This window comes from Phaseolus vulgaris, chromosome 1, assembly GCF_000499845.2.
Source record: "Phaseolus vulgaris cultivar G19833 chromosome 1, P. vulgaris v2.0, whole genome shotgun sequence".
Classification (NCBI taxonomy): Eukaryota; Viridiplantae; Streptophyta; class Magnoliopsida; order Fabales; family Fabaceae; genus Phaseolus; species Phaseolus vulgaris.
Window position 1 is genome coordinate 46119790 of NC_023759.2, and position 18796 is coordinate 46138585.

The window sequence follows — 18796 nt, forward strand, 5'->3', positions numbered from 1 at the left end:
CTGCTAGGGAGATGGAACCTAGAGAACTATTGAAGTCTTCTTCTTCTTCCTTCGGTCGGGCAGGTGACTGGGTGATGAACTGGGATTCTTCTCGTCCTCCTGCTTATCCTTCGGCACTCGGGACTCGGTCGTCGGGTGAACACCGGATGGTGGGGGTACCTGCGAAGGCACTCCGACGCTCAAGTCAGTAAAGCGGGTGGTTAGCTCTCAGGTAGGTGAACAGTAATAATGACATACCTTACTCCTTGGAATGCGTGCTATTTATATTATTCTAATGGGCCTACCTTGTTGGGCCCGTTTATCGAGGTGGATACCGCTTAGGGTTGCATTACCTAATTCTTGATGATGGATTAGCTTTACTGATCTCGGTTTGAGCGTTAATTGTAATGGGGTTCGGCCATCGGCCAAATTCTCACGGTGAGGGTAGGCCATCGGCCAAATAAATGTGGTCTTCGACCGTCTCAGTTAAGTCTCCGAAGGTCTTGGTCACTCGTCAGTCGGCCAAGTATGCAAAGGTCTCAGCCACTCGTCTGTCGGCCAAGTATACAAGGGTCTCAGCCACTCGTCTGTCAGCCAAGTATACAAAGGTCTCAGCCACTCGTCTGTCGACCAAGTATACAAAGGTCTCGGCCATTCGTCTGTTGGCCAAGTATACAAAGGTCTCGGCCACTAGTCTGTCAGCCAAGTATATAAAGGTCCCGGCCATTCGTCTGTCGGCTAACTGTACAAAGGTCTCTGAAGATCTTGGCTTCTCGGTCTCTCGGTCAGGGTTGACTGGGCGTCGGGCAAGCAGGTGGGTCCCGGCCTCGCCCAGTACCGGTACATATGATAATAATTTATTGTTTCATAAGTTTATAAGTAAAGATTTATTAGGAGACCATTTTATTCATAATTGTTTTTTATGACAATGAGAGTTGGATTATATATATACCATCATCCTTGAATTATACTTATTCTGGCCGTACATTATTAGTTTTTAATGTTTTAGTCTATATTATTGGTTTTTAAATATATTGCTAAAGCAAAAAAAAGTTAGCTTAAATATAAACACAAAGATTGGTGAATCCTAAGAAAAGGTTAACAGCAAATTCCGGGTTACTTTATGCCTTAATTTCCCTTTGTTTTCTCCTCAATTCTCCTGCGGATTAACATTTTATCCCTCTTTTTTATTTTCATTTATATGGTATATGGACACCTAGGATTCACTCCAGAAAGTAACAAGTAGGTCCCAGTCATCAAGTGTGGCACTGACTATTGCAACCCACCACCATTTCTCTTACACCCTTTTTATTTGGATGATGCTATACTTTTTCAAATACTTTACTTACAAATCAAATAAAAATTAGGTGTACTTATCTTCTCATCAAGAATCATTATTCTTTTTTATGTTGTTCTATGCATCAATCATGCACTTTCACAGATTCTCCTGGAACAGTTTTCTCTTTCTCATCAACATATATTTATTACACAGTTCATCACAAGGCAAACTATTTTTTCCACCATCATTTATGGCTCCCTTTTGGTCAATCTGGGCAACGTTGGTGGCCATGTTGGCATGTAATCGTTCATTAGCCTTGGCTTCTCCTAGTTCCCAACAACAAAGTGTGCAAGTTTCCACCATCTCAGCAGCACCAGCAAGTGATCCTCTTGTTTCTCCTACTCAATCACCAGAAACTGAGCCACTTTTTCCCACCCCAGTTGCAGGTGGAGTTTCTCATTCTCCATCATATTCCTCACTGCCCACAATTCCTTCAAACCGAAGCCCTCCCAACCCAGATGTCTTGGGCACTCCAGGCACTGTATTGAATCTTTTGCCATCTGAGGCTCCTGCTTTCCAGAATACATATCAGCCCTTATACTCAATGTCATGTTTCATTTTACCTGTAATTTACATAATGTGGCTTCATGTCTTGTTAATACATTGATGTTGGTGTTTCTATTTGTGTAGTTGTGTTCTTACAATCATACTATTTCAACATTTACGATTAGGTTGTGGTTGATCACGGTTGGCATAATATCTCAAACAGTAAAGACCATTCATATTCTACAAGTGATTGTTTTAAATACTCAAAAAGACAACTTTATCTTCCATACTGTCTTAACAAACAAAGAGAACTTTCGTAACAGAGAATAAAAGCTGGGAAATTTTCCCATCACAGATTTAGAGAAACATAGAGAATTGCTTCCTTTGCCTTCACCAACCTATATTAACTTTGATGGTGCTTTTGCCTAGGACCACTATTTACACTGATGGTGCTTAGGACCATAAATCACTGATTGGAGAAAGGGAGAAGAGTGCAAAAGACAGACGGGGAATTCGGGTGGACTGCATATATAAAGGAATAGAAATACATATTTGTAACGATTGAAATGAATACAAGTCGCTATAGAAAAGATGCGTACATAAAAGAATATAATGAATATGACTAAGCACTCATACTAGGGGTCTAAGATCAAGGAACAAAATGTAAGATTTTTGGGTAATAAGTTCCTAACATAAATATACATAATACATCTTCATAAGATTGTAGAACATGATTAGTTATTCGCTAAACTTTGTAAACCACATCTAGAGAGCTCAACGCTGGGCTGATTCCTAGGTGCACCATTGAACAACTTCACCGAAAATGCTCCCACAAGTTTGTTGATCTCACCAAATGGTTTCTTCAATTTCTTGGTAGACTCCTTAGCAATGAAGTCTCTCATCTTCACATTCTCCTGCTTCAGCACATCTATTGCTAAACTCAACTGTCTTATCACCTCTATCTTCTCTTCATCCTTCTGTTTGAGTTGTTTCTTCTGTCCCTCATTCTCATCTCTAAGCCTTCCTATTTCTTCCCTCAACATCGTCACTTCTTCACAAATGGTGTTCTTCTCCTTGATTTGATCCCTATGAGCATTGTTCTCTTCATTGAGTCTCCTGACTTCATCCTTCAGCTTCATCAACTCATCATCACTCACAGCCACTGACAAAGCTTTCTCCTTTTCTGTGCAGCTGTTAACAAACTTGGTTCCCTCTTCTTCCTCTTCCTCTTCCTCCTGCTTAGGATCATCTACTTCAGATTCCTCAGACTCGTACACATCACAATGCTCAGAATAGGTGTCGTATCCATTATCTGAAAAACACATCAACTTCTCTATCTGATACTTGGCTGAAGCAAAAGGTGACCCCACAGTAACCAGGTGTCCAATTCCAGTGGTATCAGGTTTGACTTGATCATAGCGTTCAGCTAGGGAGCGGTGTGTCCTGTAGAAATCCTCAACCATGCTCACAAGCTCTGGTCGCTTCTTGTAATACATCTCTGCACGTTTGGCAAAGGAATCTGCATCTTCTTCAATTAGCTTTAGCATTGCCCTTGTCTTCTCATTAAGCTCTGCAACAGATAATCACATAAATTTATTGCATATTTAGGATCAACTTGTTTTGGTGAACTCATCACTCTGTTTTTACATTTTCCAAACATAGCTTCTAAACAAGGAAATATTGACCAATGTTGTTAGTTACGAAATTAAAAGTGAAAAGACATTGTAAAAACAAAAGAGTTCGACAAACTTTTCGAAGACACAATACTTTTAATTTAAGATTATAAAATTAACTGAGAATGAGAAGTCTCGCAAAACAGAACAAAATTTTCAAATCAAAGTCTCGCAACAATCGCTGATTGCCAGTAACAGCGAAGCAATTAGGGTTTGGAGTACCAATATTTTCAAAAATTGAAACCTATACAGTAAGACAGGACCCACATAAATGAGTTAACTTGACTTTATGAACAACATTGGAGATGCTCTTAATTATTAGAGAGGTGCTAGCAAATCCAAAAGAAGAATGTGCACAAAAAGGTTCCGTGGGTAACTCCAACGGCTAAATCCACAGGACAAAAAGGTAGAGAAGATAAAGAAGTTGAAAAGTAATACTCAGATAATAAGGGTGCCCCCATAACCCTTTTATGCTTTTGTGCTATGTTCCACTTTTTCTATTACCACTGTAACTTATCACTTGCAACACAAAAAAAGAATGTAACAAATTGATAATGATATTCATACCAGAGAGCGTGGATTGAAGCCATGGGGATCGATTAGTAGTGTAGGGACTATCAAGCCACCACCACTGTGACGGTTGGATCTTCATGGTTTCAGCCATATTCTACTTCTCTTAGTTATCCCACCAAAAACCTGTGTGTGAATAAAAAAAACACAATACAACAATAAAAAAACCTGTCCCCGTAACAGAAATTGCTTGCTCAAACAAAAATATTTGTACGATATACAGATTTAAAATAGATTGTTATGTGTTGCGGTTACAGAATATAAAATCTAAGTCACTTCCCATAATCATGGGATAACAGAAAATAAAATATAAAATATTGATAAGGGAATTTGCCTGTAACTAGAAGATAATGTGAAAATTCAAAATATATTATATTCACTTGTTTGAACAAAGTTTTCCATATGCTAAAATTATCTTATCTGTAAACTAAAATGTATAAACTAATTTATAGAAAATTTCTCTTATAACTTCTTTTTAATTTTATATAATAAACTAATTTTAACCTGAAAATAATCTTATCTTATGAAAAAAAAAATCCTTCAAACATTATATCTAGAAGATCATGGAAATTCAGATGCAAGAGGTGGTTCCTTAATTTCAAAACTGCTAACATTACTAAGCTAGCTAGCATAAACTATTTTATTCACATCACAAAGATCTTTAACCTAATCTCTCTCTAGGATTAGATATCTGTTTTGTAGGATTTGAATAACCATTAATACCATCTTACAATTTAAACATATATTCAACATAACCTTAAAAGCAACTCAAAAAAATGCTACTCTGTTGTATAACGTATTTTAGTAGTATTATTGGTGAGTTGTTCAGTAGTAAACATTCAACTTTCAAAACCCAGAACTAAAATGAAACCAGAAAGAAGGCAGACAAAAAATTCGACAGAAACATGATGAAAAAATGACAAATGAGATCAAAACAGAGACAGAGAGAGGGGTACAAATACAACAACTTGTGGATATTTGAGGCTATCCCAGTAGATTAAAATGCAACAAAACATGAGAAAAGGGAGAAAAGACTCAAACTTTAGAATGCCCATTACACAAATCGATTTAGAAACGGAGAAAGAAGAAGAAAGATACCAGATTTAGGTGGTTGTTTTAAGGTGCATAATAGGTAACAGCTTCCTTCTCTTCCCTTCTCAACAGCCTCCCACTCTGAAATCTGAGTCTCTTTCTTTGACTCTGCCTTGCTCTGCAACTGTGGTGGAGTAGCCTCCACTCAAATGTAACAATGGAGGGAGTGTTGTAACATAAAGACCATGTTCTTTCTCATTTTGAATTTTTTTGTCTCACTCTGAACTCTCCACCTATCACAGTCTCCCACGTGTATCAAATGTCTGGGCCCAATCCTCGCCTTAGGCCCATTAATAAAGATGGTCTTATCATAATCAAACTTGTAATTATGAACTTATTAATCAAACTGAAATTAGTTGACTATCCATTGTTAATAATAAATTAATAATAACTCATCATTTTATTGGTGTATAATTATGAATATTAAATAATATTTAAAAATGTATGGAAGTGAGTTTGAAGATCTGGGTAGGATTAGAAAACATGATGGAGCGTGTGCAGTTACCAAATGAAAAGAAAAAAAATAAAGTTGGTGGTGCAACGGTCAGAAACTGCCATACGCTGCAAATGTTTTATTTCCTCATTATGATTCTGTTTTAATTTTAATTCCAAGTTCTGGACAAGCTTCAAGTCACATTAATGAAAGCTATTATTGTTTATGCTGATTCAAAGAAATTAGTTTCTCAATTATTTTACAGAAAGAATGTATGATAAATAAAAAAATAAATTTGCATTTTTAACTACAAATGCATATATTAATACCACAGTTACATTAATTTTTTATTTTATAGTCAGAGTAATAATAATAAGCCATAAATGTATAATGTTTTGCCAAATACATTAAATAACCTAAAATTGTTTTTTTTTAATGTAAGGCTGATCAGTCTATTATACCCACAATTCATGGTAAATGGGCACAACCAAATTTTAAATCTCTACTCAAAAGTTACTTCTCATCTCATAGTCTTTTCAAGATATAATGACATAGCTATCTTTTATTTTCAATATAATAAGTAAATAATTATTAAATTAAAAAATATCCTTGACATTTGAATATTTTATGTTAATTTTAAATAATATAATTCTTATACTTGATTTTTTTAGAGTAATTAGTCTTGCATTCCTCAAGGATTTCTAACATTGCAATGACATCATTTGTTTTCATTATATATATAAATCATTCTTTTATTTTAAAACTTCTCAGACATTCTCTTTTTAAAATTACATACCCTTCTTAAAGTTTAAAAGAATTTACAAGAAAAATATTAATTACAAATTATTTTTAAAAACAAAAATAATTAATTACTATATTCATTAAAATATATATTATTTTATAAATTAAAAAAAAATATATATATATATAATAATTTTTATTATTAATAAAAAATTCTAAAATAATATTTAATTAGGTACCCTTTATTTTTAATGGATAAACGTAAATTATGGGAGCACCCAACACTTTTGAACCTGCACTCAACATAATTTTTAATATTCCAAAAATATCCTTTAATCTGGAAATAAAAATCTAGAATTGAAAATAATGCATTTCGAAAAAATAAATTCGGAAGAGATTTTTGTGTTTTGGATAAAAAATCCAGAAAAAGAAAATCAAAATCTCATTCCGGATAAAAAAATCCAGAACTAAAAATAATACATTCCAGAAAATTTATCCAGAAGAGATTATTGTGTTTCGGAAAAGAGGGTCCAGAATGTAATTTTATATGTACCCCATTTTTTTAAGAATATTTTCGGTTTTTCTTCTGTGATTGGGTGCAGTGATTTATGGTGCATGAAGCAATTGCCTTGTTTTAATTATATATAAAACATTATTTAATTTTAAAACTTCGCGACATTCTCTTTTTTACATTACATACACTTGTTAAAGTTAAAAAATAAAGTTAAACAATCAACATAAGAAAATTATTAATTAAAAAATTAATTTTAAAAACAAAAATTATCAATTATTATATTTATTAAAATAAATACTATTTTAGAGATTAAAAAAATTATTAATGTCTAAAATAGTTTCAATTATAAATAAATAACTTTTTAAATTAAATTTTAGCTTTTTTAAAAGGATAAACTTATTCTAAACACTCCTTCCTTCTATGAGTTCCTTTTATTCAATATTAGTTACCTTTCCAAAAAATAGATGTAATAATTATATTATCCTTTTACCATTATTTTGTTTTCACTGATGGGTAGCCGCTAACAAAATCTTTTAACAAAGTGAAATTAGTAGAAAAAAATATGTATTATTAATACACACTGAAGTAATTAAACATCATGTTTAAATTTTTTTATTTTGTAATTAGATCTGTAAAAATCTTTATATTCATTTCAATTTAATTCAAGAAAGAAAACACTATAACGCTAATTAAGATTATGTAAAGGAAAGAGAAAGCAATAATAAGATCAAAATTAATTTGAATGTGGCTTCAAAATCTTTCTAAACAACAATGCCTTCAAAGTCACTATCATTACCAAAATTCTTAAATGATAATGAAATTATAGATTTATTAAAAATAAAACATGTAGAATAACAATAGCTTCAGTAATTCACATTACATTACAAAGAGTAAAAAAGTGACTTCCAATATGGCTAAGACATAAAACCCGATAAGAAAGACAATAACACAAACCCAAAATGAACAATGGACATGGCATGGCTCGGCAAATTCGTGGGCTTTTTCTCAAAACGGAGGTGGCATACCTGGGCCCGGGCCGTGTCGGCCGAAACAATCTTGGAACAAGCAACAACAACACAAGCAGTAGAAGCTGCATTTCCAAGTCGCCATGAATTACGATTAGAATTTGAAATAAACTACAACGTACGAAATCATTATTGATTAATTAATGAACACTATCATAGCTTATCATTATTTTATGCACCATAATTTTTCTTCTGAATAATGCTACTCACCATGAAGATAAAAGGCCGCATATACCATCTGCACACCCACCAAAAAACCCACCAGGCCCAAAGAAACCAGGTCCTCCCGGCCCAGGACCCCAACCTGGTCCACCAGGCCCGGGACCCCAACCTGGTCCACCTGGCCCGGGACCCCAACCAGGTCCTCCAGGCCCAGGACCCCAACCTGGTCCACCACCAGGCCCAGGCCCCCCTGGTCCGCCAGGTCCCATTTTAAGTGGCTACCTTTTTACAGCACCAGAGTTAGGAGAGGCAGGAAGAAACAACTTCAGCACAACGATGAAGGCAACAAAAACTCAAATTTGAGACGAAACCTGTCACTCCTGCCCTGTGGTTGTGAAGACAAAGCCACAGAGGTGGTTCCTATTTAGAGGAAGTAACATTCAACAACTTTCCTTCTTGTCTAAGTGAAAGAACTGCATGCTTTAACAATCAACATGACTTTGCCAACAAATATCAAACTATAGTTCCAAACTATCAGTCAAATGTTATTCTTACCTACCTTTCAAACCTACAATTCAAACAACAACAACAAAACAATTGTCATCATTATCCATTTTATTTAGTCTTTGAAACACAAACAAGTTATTAAGAAGTTCTTAAGTTTTGTGATATTCAGTCCTACAGTTTCTCTGTCAATGAAACTATTTCCTAATCCACAGTGTTATGTTGTAAGCTTTAAATGTGAGTAGATCGTGTCCTTTTTGTCCAATGAGTATATCTATTTAATCCCTCTTACGAAGAATACATCAATTTGATTGTTTTGGAACTCGAAGCAAGACAACCAAATCAGTGACCTAAATTTTCTATCTGATGCAGAAGAGACATTGCTTGACATGACAAGTATATGCATGTTTTATTTATAAGTTTAACACAAAATCAATGATAATTTTGACTGGTTGTATAGTCCACTATTATCTTGCCACAAGCCACAATCATACTATGAATAAACACAAACCTATAACAGCAACTAAAACAAATATAAAAAATGAATTTTTTATAAAAATGTTTGTTGACACTGATAATTTTTTAACTCTAATTAACGACGGTTGTAATTTCATCATAACATTATCTCAGTTCTTCACATTCACATCAATTTAAATTCGATTTTTTTGGTGAATTTCATAAGATAACTACATCTATCCATTTTGTTACCAATAGAATCGTATATAAGAATAACTTTTAATGTTTGTCTGACCTAAATAGAAATATCTGAGTAGTTCAGTGTTCGTGAGAGTTTTACTTTCATCATAACACTATCTTCTGTCAATGGATTAGCGTATGGCTCTTAAGGCTTAACTAAAATGGCAAAAATTAAAGTCTTCGATATATTTTTCAAAGAAATAATACTTCTAATTGAAGATTATACAAACGTATTTCAAAGTTCCTCCCAATTAACTGAGAATCAGAGACGAATCGTAGGAGATGCACAACCACGAGTCAGCAATCCGAGTCGAAAAATTGGGCAAACAAAGGAAGAAAATCATAGAAAACGATAAAACAATATTCAGAGAGAACAAAAATCTAAAATGAAAAGCGTAAGCCTCAGATTAGCATTTTGACACATTCTTCATCGAAACAACAACCCGTGAAAATAAACTAACACGGTGCGCATAAATGTTGTCGCTGCTCATGCCAATAATACTTTCATCATCAGCTACTTCTCAAAATTCAATTCACTCATTCCTAATCTAAACAAAACAAAAAACTTCTGTTCCTTTTCCAATTTCACAATCCAATTCAATTAAAACAAAATAGTAAGACAACGCTTGAAATGAAGAAAAACTGCAAAAACAGAAAACAAAATTTTCAGATCCAAGTCTCGCAGCAATCGCAAGTTGCAAGTGCCAATTAGGGTTTGGTGAAACGAAGCTTACTTAGAGTGAAACAGACTCCCTTTTAAATAATACAACACAATCATTGGGCTTCTTCTCTCTCTCCGACCCATCTTTTGCAGCAGCGATTATGGGCCCTCTTATTGGACTCACGGAGGCTCAGTAGCTTTCGATCATTTATAATTTTTATTGGAGTGTTTCTTCCTGCACCTCCATAGGTTCTTCTGCCACCCCATAGAGTAGTTTTCAGATTATGTAATCCAGATCCGTATTTGAAAAAAGACTCTGTAATACGCATTTGTAATCCGAAAGTTAAAAAAAACTTTCAAATTACATAATCCAGAAACTAATTATGCATCTGAAAAAAAGGCTTCCAGATCATGTAATCCAAAAGCGAATTATGAATTTGAAAAAAGACTTTTGAATTACATAATCCGTAATATTACAGAGGGGTATTTTTGGAAATATGTAATTGTATGAAGGTGGGAGAAGAATATATGGAGTTGCAGGAAGAAACAACCTTTTTATTGTTCTCCTACGTTTTGATATATCTCTGCAGGCTGTTTCTTCCTGCACCTCCATATATCATTCTCTCACCTCCATAAATTTCCATATTTCCAAAAATACCCCTCTGTAATATTCCAGATTACGTAATCTGGAAGTCTTTTTTTAAATTCGTAATTAACTTCTGGATTACATAATCCGGAAGCCTTTTTTTAGATGCATGATTAGTTTCTGGATTATATAATCCGGAAGTCTTTTTTAGCTTTTGGATTACATAATCGGAAAGTCTTTTTTTTCAAATGCGAGTTTGGATTACATAATTCGGAAGTTACTCTATGGGGGTGGCACAAGAAGATTAAAAAGGTATTTTCACATTGTGTATGGGAGTACCAGCAGAACCTATGGAGGTGCATGAAGAAACCGTCATCTCTGCATTTAGTAACTTTTCTTGTTATAAAAAATCAGTCCCTAAACTGGGCAATGAGTTTAATTATCAAGTTTTATTATTCAATATATAAATAAGTGGTAAAACCATCATATTATACATATATTTGTAGAATTGATCACTACATATACTTTTTGTTACTTCAAAATATCATTGTACTTATTTTACCTGGTGATTTTATGGTTCATGAAAAATTCCAATGATATTAGCAACGGATAGTTACATTTAGACAATGTGGTTTCCGATTTTTCCAGAAGTAGACTCCAATGACATGCTTTGTCACTCTCACCAATTCATTCATTCATTCAAGAGAGAGAGAGAGATTGATGGATTGGGTAGTGAAAAGGATGTGTAAGGAGGAAATAAATAAATAAAAAATAAAAAATGGTAATTAGGTGTTCCTGGACTTGGCAATGAATGTCCCACTTGAATTAAAAAAGAAGATCCATGAGAGTTGAGGAAAGGAAAGTGAAAGTTCTTGATGTCCAAAGAAAACATATCCCATCCATCATACCAACAAAGATTTATGGTGACACTTGGGGTTTCCCACTCAATATCTAGTAGTTGTTGTACTTTGAATGAACCCAAAAATAAAACAAAAACTCAAGTTGAAGCAAATCTGTGAAGGATTATTTTGGTTGTTCTAGTTAAAGCAAGCTATATTAAGAACAAAATCATGACCTAGCTAGGTCATTGAATCCGAGTCAGATAGAAACAGATTTGGCAATGTGATTCTGGAAAAAGTTGGCCTTACAAACAAGTCAATGTCGCCAAAATTGGTCCCCAACAGACAAAGGTTAATAGAGGTTGACAGTGTAGTCCTTGGATCAGTGGTCCTCTTTACCAGTGGTCCATAAAATGTCCTAAAGTAGCTTCGTTCATGAATCATCTCTAATTTAGTACTCCAACCAACTATCAAAACCCTATATTAACTAATACCAACTTACCAATTTAACAAGATTCGCAAGTGTGACACTGCATTCACCACAGATATTTATACACATAATATCAAAATCTTCTCACAAACCTTAGCCTACATAAACACTCAAGGGTTTCATGTGAAGCAATACACGAGTTAAGTTTTTAAAAAATAACTAAAAAAATAAAGTACCATGCACATTCAATCCACTCAGTGTTGGACCTTATGGACCACAGTGGCCTTCAATGAACATAAAAGCTTCACAAGACCACGATAAATGCCGCAGAAAATCCACAACCGAAGTTGATAACTCGAAGATAAAAAGTTAAATTTCTAACATGTTTCCCTTTCATGTTTTGTTTTCATTATTTCCAGCATTTTGAATTTTTGTGTGGGGGGGATGGGTTGTGATGAGGAGAGGGGAGATTTGAGAGTTGCTTAAATTTTATGTGTGGTCCCAACACATACAGTTTTCATCAATGATGTCGCCCATTAACCACTTTATGTACCACATACACTAGGAATATTCAACACCATTTCTCACTACATCTTTCAGTTCTGCAACAATATTGCTTTAAAATGGTGTTGTGGTGAAGTAAGGTAACAAAGCAGGTAAAAGTGAACAGAGTTTGGTGTAGTAGATCGTCCAAATTGTCAAAGAATGTGCAAAATTGTTGACTAGGGGGTGTCTTAAACGTGCCAGATTTAAATTTGTCATGTAGTGGACTAACTTGGAATAAGATTTTCGCCTTTTGGAAAAAGACCATCGACAGAACATGGGAACAGTGGAAGCATGGTGCTATGATATCTTAGAGAAAAAAAAAACACCAATTCTGAAAATCATAGGTTTGTTTGTCTAACGACTGAGATAAACTTGATTTGGATGCAAAACAAATTGGGTTCTTGTCAGAGTATCTAGCACTTAAGAGGAAATCACGTAATCGATCCTGAGGCAAAAAGGAAGCACAATTTCAACGTGTGATTGAAGTTGTGCATGTACATGTACATTGTTCCAACTCTAGTATATAGCCTTCGATCTTTTATCACCGTCGGTTTCTATTCACTGCACACACCAATTATTCGCGAGGTTATTTTATTCCTTTTTACTAAGTTTGAGGTGGAGTGAGCATGTTTTGGGTTAGGTATGTATGTATAAGATGTTCTCCACTTTTGACTTGCCTATAAAACTCACTTTACAGAATAAGCTTCTACGTTCACACCCCATTAGAAGTGGGTTCAATGAACACAAACAAAGAACAATCAGTACCAACTAATTTAAATTTTAAAAAATTTCAAACAGTTTTTTTGTGTGTGTTAAATTGATACTTTAACTCGTGCATTAACGCATTTTAATTTACTTTAACTCTAGAATATGCTTGGTGGTCAACAATTGTTAGCAGTAATGGTTCCTGACTTTCATCGAATAACCCTCTCCCACACCTCCATTTACGAGTTTCTTAATGAAAAACATTAAGTTTTAAATTCCTGATTTTCGTAATTTTTCTATCTTATTAATTTTTTTTTAAAGTAAAACATTATCTTTTTTTATTAAACTGACGAATTACGTTGAATAATTTTTTGAAAAATAGAGAATTAAATAGAACGTTTATTTTACTTATTTAGTAATTTCTTTTGTTAAATACTCTTTTTAAAGATTTTGTTTTCATGTTTCGTTCTCAATTGTAATTATTGGTGTAAAAGTTGAATTGGATCATTATCTTGAATTAGAAATCAAATTTATCGTATTTACAAATCTCATAACTCTCAAATTTAGTAAAAATTAATTGAACCAATTTAAAACTTGTTGCTAAACAAGGATAGTATAACATTTGTTAAACAATCACCATGTAATATATAGTAGAAGATGAAGATTGTCTAACACACTAGAGGATACCGTTTAATAATATATTAGACGAATACTATCTAACATATATTAAATAAGAATCGTCTAATTTATAGTAAACGAGAGTAAAAGAGTGTCTAATTCATGCTAAATGATAATCGTCTAACATATATTAAACAAGGATCGATTAGTGTATAATAAATGATATTATGTTATAGTCGTTTCTTTTTGTTTATGTTATTTTGAGATTTTCAAGACCTATAAACAGTTTTTGTGTTGTAAATAAAGAAGAAGAAGTAGTTGGTTTTTCATAGTGTAGAGTTTTAAATTTGCTTCAAAAGGTTGATTTGATTAAATAGAAAGAAAGAAATGTAACTCAAGTTTATACTAATGAAAATTCTTTGGAAAGAACTTAAATCTCTAACACCTATACATAATAGTGTTAGTAACATTTATTGTGGTTGTACTTTGTTTAAAATCTATATTCAATAAATAAAGTCTGAATATGTTATTTGTTTTTTTAAAATATTTCAGTGAAATTTATAACATGTTAAAACATAAATTAGTCTCTTTCTAACATAAACAAAGTTATTTGATTTAATTTAATTTAATCTATATCCAAACTTAAAATAAATGAAAAAAACAGTTATTTAATGATTACATAATAATGATTTTTCCCAATATTATCGAATTTGTTCTCTCTAATTTTGTGAAATATTTTATTCAATCATGTAATTTAAAATAAAAGTTAACGTTGTTCCTTAATCTTATTTCATCGATGTCAATTTAAATGAAATGAAAGCACTACATGTACACATTTTTGAAAAAAAAAACTAAAAAATAGATAAATGAATAAAAGAACTTAACCTATATATTAAAGTGGGTATTAGATTGAAAGGGGAAAAGACATTTAGTAATGATAAGATAGAGACTCTGCCACTAATGAAAAAGCTAATTGACATGTACATAATTAAATAACATAGCTTTCAATCACGTGCACCTAATCTCCATGATTGCTTCACTTTCATTTGAGCACCAAATTATGGTCGTCCAAAACTTCTTAAATATTCAATCCCCACCCCCATTTCTTTTTATTACCTAAACAACTCTTATCTTAAGATCAGTATAGATAAATTTGTCTAAAACAAGACAACAAATATAAATTAAAAAAATACGTATTAATCTTCCCAATTAACGATAGTGTTTTGTGATGCAAAAGGATTACAACTTTCTTAAAAGTTATGGATAATGAACCACCATACCAATGATTTTTCTTGCTTTCTTTTTCGACACCACAATTTTTCCTCCCATATCTAGTCCACACCTTTTCAAACTCACATTAAAAATACGTTCATTACTACAAGTATAGGAGTGTTATGGTTCAGTTTTTCTTTTATTAAATTTAAATATGGTTGGATTTCATTCGGTTTGAATTTAATATAATAAAAAATAATGTTTTGTAATTCGAGTTTTTATGATTTTTTTTATTATTAACTTCTTAAATATTTTTTATAATTCTGTAAGAAAATATTTAATAATTTAACAAAAAATTGTAAAATACTTTTTTTTAAATTATTAACAGATATATATATTATTAATTCTTCATTACTGTTATTATGTTATTTTCTTTTATATTTATAAATAAATTATATAATGTTATAGTTAAATTTATAATACAAATTTGTTATAGCCATGTATGTTTAAGAATGGCAATGTATTTTCATGTATCTATCATAGTAAAAAAAAATTATAGCAGATTAACCCCCATAAATTACATGATTTTTTTAGATATTTAATTGATGTTTATAATTGATTGTTTATTAAATATTTTCATTCACTATTTATATATCATTTTTTTTCACTCAGTCCCATACATGAAATGAATTGGCAAATATGTTGAAGATCCTATATCCAATTGATGATAAAATTAATTTAATTTTGTAAGCTTATATCTTATTTTCTTTTAAAAAACAAAATCAACACTTTTTTTTAAGGTTGATCTTGTATGCAAGAATTTATAATAAACAAGTGTTTCACTCCTACTCCTATGCACAACCAATAACATTGTAGAATAGGTCTTTGTTGGAGAATATTATTCCAACTAGTCTCTATTACTATATATAATGAAGCTAGACACATCTTTGTTAAATTTATCTTTAATAATTTTCATGTAATTGAAAATCAAACCTAATTTGATGTGGCATGATGAAATGTCACTTTATTATAACTTCGTCATAGTAGTCTAACAAAAGTCAAGACTAGAAGGGAACATTCACAAAATGTTAGATTTTTTAGTCACTAAAATCACAGAGTTATATTTGTAATGCATGAAATATAGTCAAATTTTCTTTCTCGTGTGTTTTTTTTTTTAATTAAAACACTGTTAAAAACTAAAATGAAAGGAAAATTTACTAGGCATTTTAAGTTGTGGTCAAACTTATATCACGTTTACTTAACTTTTTTAACGTTTGGATCTTTTATAAAAAAATTAATATGAACATAAGTGTGATTTGATTTTAATTTAATGTAAATCTAAATAAAATCAAAGAAATGTTTTGCGGGTAGATGAGGTCGATTTTTTTAATTTTTGTTATTGTAAATTTGTCAATATTTTTTTTGGAATAGTTTATAATAAAAGATGTTAAATATTTTATAATAAAAGATTTCAAATAAAACATTTTCCTATAAATATTGTTATATTCATCATTTCAATTTTCACTCGTATTTATAAATAAATATTGTTATATTAATCATTTTAACTCTAACTCATATTTATAAATAAATTACGTTAAGTATTATAATACAGGTTTATTATTATGTTTCGATAAATATAGCTATAATTTAATTTCAAATACTATCAAACTGTAAAATAATCTAAAAACTTATATTCATATATATATATATATATATATATATATATCAATTAATTCAACTATATAAATGGTTAATATTTAGGTTCTTAAACTGAAAACTACATCAATGTGTTTGATTGATAAGAAAACAAAATAAAAAATATGATTTTGATCGACAATGAACATTTTCAATCGGTTATTGATTCTTTACTGGTTAGATAAAATTCCTATTAATTAGTATGTTAAGATTAATGTAGGAGTATCCAAAATTATATAAAAATGATAATCTATAATTTATCTTTAACTATTTTGACATTTTTTTAAACAATGAGAAACATATAATGATATTTTAAATTTATCATTATTTATTCCAACTAAGATTTGTTTATTAAATGTCATTTATTTTAACATTAAAAATAATAATTACAATTTAAAACAACTTATTTATTATTCTATGAAGATCAAAAAAATTATCCATCTTTGTTTACAATTTCTTTTATCTATTAAGAAAAAGTAATTGTTGTTACGAGAACCTGTTTCAAATAGCTTTGAATTACAATCAATGTTTATTTTTTCTACTTTGAAAGGTGGTAACAAGCACATAAAAAAAATTATTTTTTTCAAAGAAAATTGGTTATTTGATGAAAAAAGTTTAAACCGACGGACTCGATGTCATTGCTTGAGTCACTCATACTAAATTTGAACCAAAGAACGGTTTTTATTGAAAATATATATACTAAATTTTTAGCAGTTTTGTTTGTTACAAAATAAACCTGAACTTAAAATAACTAATTAATTTAAAATAACTTTCCAGGAACTAATTTGACGTTTCAAGATTAAAAAAAAAAAAGAGTATATTATTGTGTTTTCACTAAAAAAAAAATCATCAATTTTAGAGACAAAAATAGAAACTAATTTTTAGATACTAAAGTAAAACTAATTTTTAGATAAAAAAAATTAGTTACAATAATAAACATTTTAGAAACTAAACAAAATTGGTTTCTAAATTAGTTTAAATAGTTTTTAAATTAATATCTAATTAGCAACCAAGGTTTTTTCTACCAATTACCAATCAATGTGTTTTAACTATTAATTATTTATATTCTAAATTTGGTAGCAGAAAAAAATTTGGTTGTTAATTAATACCAATTTAAAAATTATTTAACAGTAATAAAAACTAATTTAGAAATATTTAATGATTTTCTGGTAGTGTTTAACTAATATAATAATATAATATATGTGTAAAAAATTTGAATGAGAATGTCTATTCTTGAAAAAGATTAGTTAAAGATGGGAAAAATAACTGTTATGGTTGACTTAAATAAAAAATTGATGATGAAAGTAAGAAGAAGCTTAATATACTTTTGGGGAAGTGTTGGATGGCATTTGTGGAAATTGAAAGAAAGTTTTGAGTGGAAGTCTCTGAACCGATAATTTGAAAGTAAGTTTGTTACTATTGTTTTTGGGAAAAATGAGTTTGATGATACGTATGGTCATTAAGACGATGATGATTGATCTTTGACAGTTCATTAACAATGGTCATGGTTTATTGAAGCTTATTGGACAATTGGTGCAGACCTAGGGCACGGAGTTAGGCCAGAGAGACAATCCATTTTTCTGTCACATTAACTTTACCACCACCCGTTAAACAAGGCACACTTAATCCCATCATCATTCATTTCAAAATAAGCAAAACAACACACATTTTGATTTATAAAACAATTTATTAAGGATGATTCTGTTAAGGAGAGTGTGTTGTGTTCTCTGTTGCGCCTCCTGAATGAAACTTTGCCATCTATGATTTCACCGGCATGTGTTCCGCCATGCTTTCCGCTCTATTCCCATGGATCCAACCTTCATTTATTTTTCCTCTTTCCCATCCTCGACATTGGATGTGCCACTTCACGTGTACCTACTAATCTAAATATTTCTCTCTGCTCTTTTTTTCAAATATATTATTACTTCAAAACTTTTCATCGTTGACATAAAACGCTGAACCTCACCCATTCCACAACACAATTTTTTACTCCTTTGTCTGAAATCAATCCAATTGGAGGGTACCTTAACAAGCAGTACTTAGGAAGCATATTATATTATGCTAATAATAGTTAAGGTGAGGGAGAGAGAGAATCCCGGAGAACCGTGCGTGGGCTTAATATTAAACTCATTAATTATAAGCTGATTAAAATAATGCAAGACAACTCAGCTCTCGCTTTACCGTTTTAATACTAGAAATTATTGGAGTTAAACACAAAAGGAAAGAGATTAATGAAGGCATTAGTGTTTGTTTTTAATTTGTTGTGTTTGGAAAAGAGCGCGAATAGAGA

General features: G+C 31.3%; 2 protein-coding genes and 1 long non-coding RNA gene across 3 annotated transcripts; 1 reads left to right on the forward strand and 2 right to left on the reverse strand.

The window, feature by feature from the left end:
• Nucleotides 1-1508: 1508 nt before the first annotated feature.
• Nucleotides 1509-1925, forward strand: LOC137816087 (classical arabinogalactan protein 26-like). Its single transcript, XM_068619182.1, has one exon. The coding sequence runs from the start codon at nucleotides 1509-1511 to the stop codon at nucleotides 1923-1925; it is 417 nt and encodes a 138-aa protein (XP_068475283.1).
• Nucleotides 1926-2307: 382 nt separating this feature from the next.
• Nucleotides 2308-5372, reverse strand: LOC137814696 (protein NETWORKED 3C). Its single transcript, XM_068617567.1, has 3 exons — nucleotides 5146-5372; nucleotides 4045-4173; nucleotides 2308-3374 (listed from the first exon to the last, which is right to left on the reverse strand). The coding sequence occupies exons 2-3, from the start codon at nucleotides 4139-4141 to the stop codon at nucleotides 2539-2541; spliced, it is 933 nt and encodes a 310-aa protein (XP_068473668.1). The 5' UTR covers nucleotides 4142-4173; nucleotides 5146-5372; the 3' UTR covers nucleotides 2308-2538.
• Nucleotides 5373-7636: 2264 nt separating this feature from the next.
• LOC137814697 (uncharacterized) lies at nucleotides 7637-9946 on the reverse strand. Its single transcript, XR_011081671.1, has 2 exons — nucleotides 8063-9946; nucleotides 7637-7917 (listed from the first exon to the last, which is right to left on the reverse strand). It is a non-coding gene; the product is annotated as an uncharacterized lncRNA (long non-coding RNA).
• Nucleotides 9947-18796: the final 8850 nt, after the last annotated feature.

Coding starts and splice junctions, on each gene's coding strand:
- LOC137816087 (XM_068619182.1), top strand. CDS start 1,509: ATGGCTCCCTTTTGGTCAATCTGGGCAACGTTGGTGGCCATGTTGGCA.
- LOC137814696 (XM_068617567.1), bottom strand. CDS start 4,141: ATGGCTGAAACCATGAAGATCCAACCGTCACAGTGGTGGTGGCTTGAT. Junction 3,375..4,044: donor GCTTCAATCCACGCTCTCTG/GTATGAATATCA, acceptor TATCTGTTGCAG/AGCTTAATGAGAAGACAAGG.